At 34.9% G+C, this 7583-nt stretch overlaps 1 protein-coding gene across 2 annotated transcripts in view; it reads right to left on the bottom strand.

Annotated features, from left to right (window-relative positions):
• Positions 1-389: 389 nt before the first annotated feature.
• The window catches only part of LRP6 (LDL receptor related protein 6), a 162394-nt gene continuing 155200 nt past the window's right edge, over positions 390-7583 (bottom strand). For both annotated transcript variants that reach the window (XM_072798999.1, XM_072799000.1), the window contains one exon: positions 390-5621. In XM_072798999.1, the coding sequence (XP_072655100.1) occupies positions 5327-5621 (295 nt within the window). In that variant the 3' untranslated portion in view covers positions 390-5326. The remainder of the gene's footprint in view (positions 5622-7583) is intronic.

Here is a 7583-nt window from a genome sequence, read left to right as displayed (position 1 = left end):
TAATCAAGATGCCAAGTGGTGTATTTTGAGGTGGTATATTCTGCTACCCTTCAGTATCCTATCATATTGGGCTCTGCATCAGGAAAAGCAATGTTCATTTTTAAAGCTAATTTGGAGAAGGGGGATGTTTGGAGTCCACAGCAAGGCTCCTTCCAGGAGTTGACTGGAAGCCAGAGCAGGAAGCACAAAATGTTTTCCTTATTCCCTGTTCTCAATACAAGGATGGTCAAACACTGAACTATGCAATCAATAGGCCTCCCAACCCTCTCTTCCAAGGTTGTATTTTATTTGAAGTACAAACAATAAAGGTGGGTTTTGTTTCCTCTGAAACACAAGTCACATCAAAGCACCGTCAGCTGTTTTAATTTCTTGCTAAAAAGAACTGACACTTTTACTTTCCACGGTTTTATTATAAAAATCAACATTTCATTTGTTACAACTCAGCTTATTGTAATAATCAAAAGGGAATTTATACAAGGTATTTTTATACATTTTACAATTAAAGCACTTATTTTACAAAAAGGGGGAAGTGAATAGTGGACACGGGCTGACCAAATGTTGGCCATTAAAATATAAATACATCCTTGCAAAGCACCATCGTACCAAAGTCCATGAACAAGAAACACCAGCTGACTTTAAGACAATAACAAAGATTAAAGCTTAAGAAAAAATTTTAAAACACAAAGGATAAACATCTGAAAGCAGCACCAGATCCTTCACTTGCAAATAAGGCTAGTCCAGCTTAAGCTTCTTGGTATCCTCTTAACTCTTTTCAAATTTTTCTACTAACCCCAGATATTTAATTTCATGTAAAATTAGATTTGTTCACTTTCTTTTCCTTTCAATATTCATATTTAGACATGTATCTATATATCCCTGCCCTGCTTATATTTGTTTAAAAAGAAAAACCGGACAGTTAAGCAAAAGCACATTGTCTCTAAATCTTTGGTGTAAACTTTTGGGTAAACCCTAGGTAATGGTGAAAATCTGAAAGTTAATTTTTGTTAGGTCTATCCTCTGAGTACAAGAAATCACATAGTTTATAGTTCTATCTGTAAAGTCATGAGGATTTTTTCCAGCAATAAACTTAATCATAGCTTAAGGATGCCTTATGAAAAAGAAAAACTGAGGAAAATGTTCCTGGACTGAAGGAGGGCAAGAGCTAAAAACTTACTGACTACTCCCCTCCTTCTACTCTACTCAGGTGTAGAATCAAGTCCAAGGGAAATATCCTGAGTATATGGATTTACAATGCTCATAAATTTAAAAATTTGAAACTATAGATGTTAAATATCCCCTAAAACTGAAAATTTCAAACGCCAAATTTTGAGACAATATTACAAAATGATTACATCCCAGAAATCAGAAACCACATATACAGCTACTAGTACTTCTAAAATCATGTTATTTTTCTTGGCTCATTTTAGGCTTTGAATAAAGAAAGGAATACCAAATGAAATTAAATTCAAGAATTCTGAGAATATGTTTTAAACAATACTTGATTATACACTTATGACTCTGTCCCTGTCTACACTTAGTATATAGTCTCATTTGTGGATGCCCAACATTTGCTGGCCAACTGATAATCACATACTCATAGCCACACCTCAAACATACTAGGTATGTCATGTAAGCTTATTAGTATGAAAAGCCCAAGACTTTTGTTACTGAATTTTGCTACATGTTTAATGGTAACCAATATGCACAGCTCTTATGGCATGCAAATCAATGAAGTGGCAAGTTTCCCATGCAAGAGAAAAAGCAATTTTAAGTTGTTTTAAATTTTAAAAACCACAGTTCTAGGAATTGAATCTCGGCACAAGACTATACTAGCACAACTATCACAGAGAAGCATGTTCACTGAAAGCAAGCCTCTCTGGTACCAGAAGTAGACTATTATAATTGCTGGCACAGGAATTCATTAATAGGTTAGGTGACTCAGCTACTAACTCTGCGTGAAGTATTCTTCATTAATAGGTCTTTACAGCAAAACTTAAAAGACTTTACCCCAAAACTAATTGCTACCTAATGCAGATGGTGTCTATATTTATGTATTATCAAAGCTGGAGTTGGCCTTATACAAATTACTGACTTTAGAGTATTTTCAAATGCTCAACCACGCTAAAATTTTACTGCTCAAAAGCTCTGCTCCCAAATTATTGCCCGATAAGGTGAAAATGTGCTGTACAGTCTTCATTTCTAAACACATATCATCCCTTTAGAATAGTTGTTCTCAAAGGTCATATACCTCTTGATGGTATATCATGAAGTATTTTATATTAAAATTAAAATAATTTCCTGCTAGACAAACATCTCATGTATGCTACTACAGAAGAGCGGCAGCAAATATCAAAGGCAGAATAAAATTTCATGAAACAAAAATTAATACTGACAAATTCTATCCCTTAACTCTGTTTTTTTCTTGTGAATATACCATTATCTGATTTAAGCAGCAAAATCCCTTGGGCCACTGTTTAGAAGACCAGGGCTCTGAAGGAGGTAAGTTCAAATTATTAAAGTTCAGAGTTATAAAAGACTACCCTCAGTGAAGACTAGTCTATTATATAGTGCACAAGAAGTATACTCTGCTAGAGCTCATTTCTCATAATTTTAATCATATCAGTAAATAGGCATACTTTAAGATATATGTTCAAAATTATATACTTTAGTATTTAAAGAATCTAATAATATTTTATTCCTTTTTCCCCCATGATAATTAATATAGCAATAAAGTAAATTCCACACCCTTTTCTACTTTTTCCTGACTTGTGCTCATGTTTATTTTTTATCTTCAATTTTTCCAATTAAACTTATGTTTAATAATCAAGATAGTTTACTTAAGCTTAACTGTCCATGTAACCTGAGGGCCAATCTTGCTGAATTCTGATAATTCTCTCATTTAAAGGTACCCTCCCCAAATACTAAGAATCCAACTCAACTACCCCAGAAAGAGGATTTTGAGTTTAAGCGGAACTGCCTTCAAATAATTTCAAACAAATTGGCACACAAATCAGTATTTTGCAAGAAGAGGCCATTGCCATCGCAGTACAAGCACTTGGACTGAGATATAACAAGGCAATATTCTTCTTAATTCGTTATAGTGCAAGTTTCCACATGGGAAGCCCACCGGATAAAGATGCACATTAAAAAAATGTAAACATATAGAATTCTCAAATTCTAATTGATACCCAGTTATTGCTAACCTTTCCATCTTCATTTAAGCATCAAAGGCCCCCATGTCACAGAATGCAACTCCAGTGTCCATTCTGTTAGACTGTGAGCACTGTGACCGCCAACAGGAAGTGTTAATGCTTGCCTGATGAAATGCAAGACACTGATGGATAACCATTAACTTATATGCAAAATCAAGTGCACCTGATTAATATAAGGTGTCCCCAACAATCTAAGCATTATTCTGAAACCACATTTTTTTCTATCTTTAAAAAAATTAGTTTCCTTAGGTATTTTTAATTGCTTAAAAACTTACTTCGCCTCTGCCAAAATCCTGAATCTTTTCTTTCATTGTTTTCTCTTGGGCCCTGAAATCCAGAGAGGCCTCAGCAAGGCAGAATTAAAAAAAAATAAAATAAAAATCATTCAATAACTGACCAACATCTGTTAAAAGTAAAAATACGTTAGTTTAAAAACACATTCAGTTTTAGCAGAGAAGTGCTAGAAACATGTAAAAAGCAGGAAGCTAACTTCTGGCAAGGTGGCAGAGCAGTGCTAGAATCATTCCATATGTCAGCCCTAAGAGCTGAAGATGTAGCAGCCCGAGTACCACGCAGGTCAGGCAGGTCATGGAAGAGCCTTCCATTATTCCCCTCCACCCAAGTTCTGACAGCTGAGAAGTTATTGGTTGGCCTTCTCATTAAATCCATATTGGTAAATTTGTTAAATCTTCTTAATCCATAATGGGATAAGAGAGAACACACAAAAATATATAAGAAGTGAGTATAGGAATAATTTGTGGATAATCTGAAAACAATCTAAAATTCACATTGGATAACAGGAAGATATTAAACTCACGTCACAAATTAAAAGAGGTATGTATGTAGACATCATTCTGAGAAAAATTGGCCTAAAGAACATGAAAATGTCAAACAGTTAATAAAGGGAAAACCTAATGATAACAAAAACTTCTCTTTTTAAATAGATTGTCTCTAACCGGAACATATTTAAATGTTTTACTAGGAAAAAAAAATATATAAATGATTTCATATTGTGATATTATATGCTGAAAGTACTGCAAGGATATATGATTAATTTACAACAAAAACATAATGGTTAAATTTGTAATTCTTAAACATTGCCTATATGTGTTGTAAAAAGAGATTTTAATGAGCATTAAAACAATCTTGGAAGAGGAACAGTAATATGTCTAACCTTTGATCATTACGCAAAAACAGCAGTCAAATTGAAGAGCTAAGCCTACAGAGGAATGGAGCTAGTAAAAATATTAAAATGAAACCTTAATTTAGAAAATCCCATGTAATCAATCCTCAGATAAAAAGCTTTGAATAAATTGTGTATCTTGGCAAAATGGCCTACTAGTAGGTTGCTGGGTGAGGAAGCAAGGTAAAAACACCTAGAGAAAAAATTCTTTTGACAGAGGTTGTGGGTTCTAAGGTAGGGACAGAAGACTTGCACACACAAAGAGCCCCACACCATCTTACCGGACAGCTGATCTCCTACAATAGCAACACTCAGAAGGGATTTTTATAAATACCTATCTTCCTCACTAAAATAACTGGATTCCTAAAGAAAACAAAGCCCTTTGTCCAAAGTTAGTTTTAATTCCTTTTTTTTCCTTTCGTGATTTCTTAAACTTGTTGGCCCTCAAATATTAGTTAACACGAAGGCTATTTGGCTACTTCCAAGTATCTATGGTTTGCTTCTCTGAGATGGACTTAAATTTTTCTTCTTCTTCTTTTTCTCTCACTCTCTCTTTTTTTGGTATCAATAAAGCCTAGACATTCCTGGTCAGTGATGCCTTTATTATTCCTGTTTCCCTTGTACTCAGTCACTTCACTGGGTTTAAGGCATGCTTTGTGTATTTAGTTTGCAAAAATAAAACTTTTAGTACAAATTTATTTTTTATACAAATTTTTATGGCACAAGCAGCAAATCTGCTGTTTTAAGAAAATATATAAATATCCTTTTCTTCTGTACAAATATCTCCAGTATTCCCTACCCCATTTATAATTTTTAACTGTACATGGTCTGCCTCATCTTTCTCTAACAGCTCCCTCCCCCCCTCCAGATCTCAATCAAATTTGTATTTACATTTTTGTGTTGGAGGCAGTCAGAGGAGGAGGGCCCCTCCTCAGGAGGAGTCTGTACAGGGAGAGGGCGGCGGTGGGTAGAGGTGATGAGAGTAGCTCCTCTCTGTGTATGGAGAAGGTGGACAGCTTTCATAGTTCTCTTCTGCTGACAGGTATTGGCTTCGGGGTGTGGGAGGTGGGGGCACAGGCTCTGAGTCATAGTTCAAGTCACTAGTGTAGCCCTTGGCTGTTGCCACTGAGGTCATTCTTCGGCTGGGAGCATAGTCACTGTCACAAACGTCTGTGCTGCAGGGTGTGGTCGGGGGTGCAAAGTGCCGGTAACTATATGGCCTGTAGCTGGCATGGGGGAAATCAAGACAGGCAGACATTTAGTTTTATAGAAAAGCAGTTTTCCCTCTCAGAATACAGACATACTAGATGTAAACTTCACTTTGAAGGTAATATGCTATTACCTTCAATTTAAACTTTTACATATTTAAACTTGTACATAATAGGAGGTAATTTGCAATGGCCAATTAAGGAAGACAGCATATATTTCATATTTGCAAATAAAATGTGACTAGAGGCATTTAAAAATGGATAGGATGGGAATGCAGAGGTAATAAACTCAACCTAGTCTCTGTATGTATGTATTATGTATTTACTTACATCTTTAAGTTAAACCATATCACCGGATAGCAAAGAACTATTCAAAGTTATACTTAATGATCACCTCTGGCACTCTATTACACATTTTGCATTTAGTCTACATAGTGGATGGATCTCAACAATTTCTGTTGTTCCAGAGTCTGTCAGAAGAGTGGGTCTTTACATATTTGATACTACTCAAACATGTTTGTATTCCTTTAACATCCTTTAACTGCTCTATAATTTAATGAACGACTTATGATGTCTGAAGACTTCATTCTCTCTTTAAAACTCAAATATTGTGCAAGCCTGACTGAATTTTGGTAGGCAGCCTAAGGGGCATATCTATCCCATCACTGTTACTATCAGCAAAGAGAAAGTGCTGTGGTTTGGGGAAAAGAGTTTTGATCCCCTGTGTATAGACAAGTATACTGTCTAACATCATCATCTATTCTAAATACCTACTTTCTAATATGTATTTCAGAGACCTAATTTATTTCTTATACTTAATTGTTCTACATTTTCATGTAATCTATAGCTGTTAATCAAATTTGCAGCACGACTAATAAAAAAGGCACCTAGAAGCCATGAACACACTAGTGAAAAGAGCTAAAAGTGATAGCTTTTCTATCATTTCTACCTCTATCTGTAACTTCATATACCTCATATTCTAAATATAGTAAAGCTGATCTTATTTCATAATTTCATATTTATCCCAATCAAGATTTCTTCATATGCTTTGTCACCAAAGTGACTGAAGAGAGGGCCAAGAGTACAAGTAAAACTGAAGTAACAATTCATAAAACGGCCAGTGCTACAGCGTGCCACAAGATACTATCCCAAGATATAACCATATGATATCACTGAGGGTTTGCCTCAAAAGCAATGGCCGCCAAAGACCAAAAGTTACATGACCTGCTGAGCAGGTTCTCAAGTGTTTTTACTATCAATATTGACATGATGTCATAGTACTTTTTAGGTTTTATCTTTCTGTTCAATCACACATTGAGTCTTGGTGAAATTTCTTGGCCTGACATTTAAAAGGCCCACTACTTCCATTTTCATGGGGGGAAAATAAAACAGAGCTAAGAAAAAAGAAAATTAACAAAATTCTTTTATATTCCAGTCTGGACAAAAATCTCAACAAATGATGAAAAGTGTGACTCAGAAGAAAGAAACGGCCTAATTTAAGACGTGGGAAATGGTCCAATAAGAAATGTTTTTGCTACAATTATGTTCATTTTAATCAAACAATGTTTTATTCAATTTAAAGAAATTAATTTACATTTACTTACTTATTTCTTAAGTAGGCTCCACACCCAGCGCAGGGCTTGAACTCATGACCCTGAGGTCAAGAGTCAGATGCTCTACCAACTGAGCCAGCCAGGTGCCCCAAAGAAATTAACTTTTTAAAAGTAAAATTTTATGTCTTTCATTTGTTTTTTTTTAAAGTTTCCAGGTTTCTGCTTTTTATTTTGCCTTTTTAGAACAAACCAGTGGCAAGGAAAGCAACATTTACAATAAAACATAAAAATATCAGTTCATAATCAAGCCTGTCTCAAATAGTGTTTTCTATAAACTGAAATGTGAATTCTGAATAAGATACTATAAACAGTTTCCACTTGGTTTCTATACATCTGTAAAGTTGTATCAGGACAATTTGACTAGAAG

Source organism: Canis lupus, chromosome 25, assembly GCF_048164855.1.
Source record: "Canis lupus baileyi chromosome 25, mCanLup2.hap1, whole genome shotgun sequence".
Taxonomy (NCBI): Eukaryota; Metazoa; Chordata; class Mammalia; order Carnivora; family Canidae; genus Canis; species Canis lupus.
This window is presented reverse-complemented; position numbering and strand designations above follow the sequence as displayed.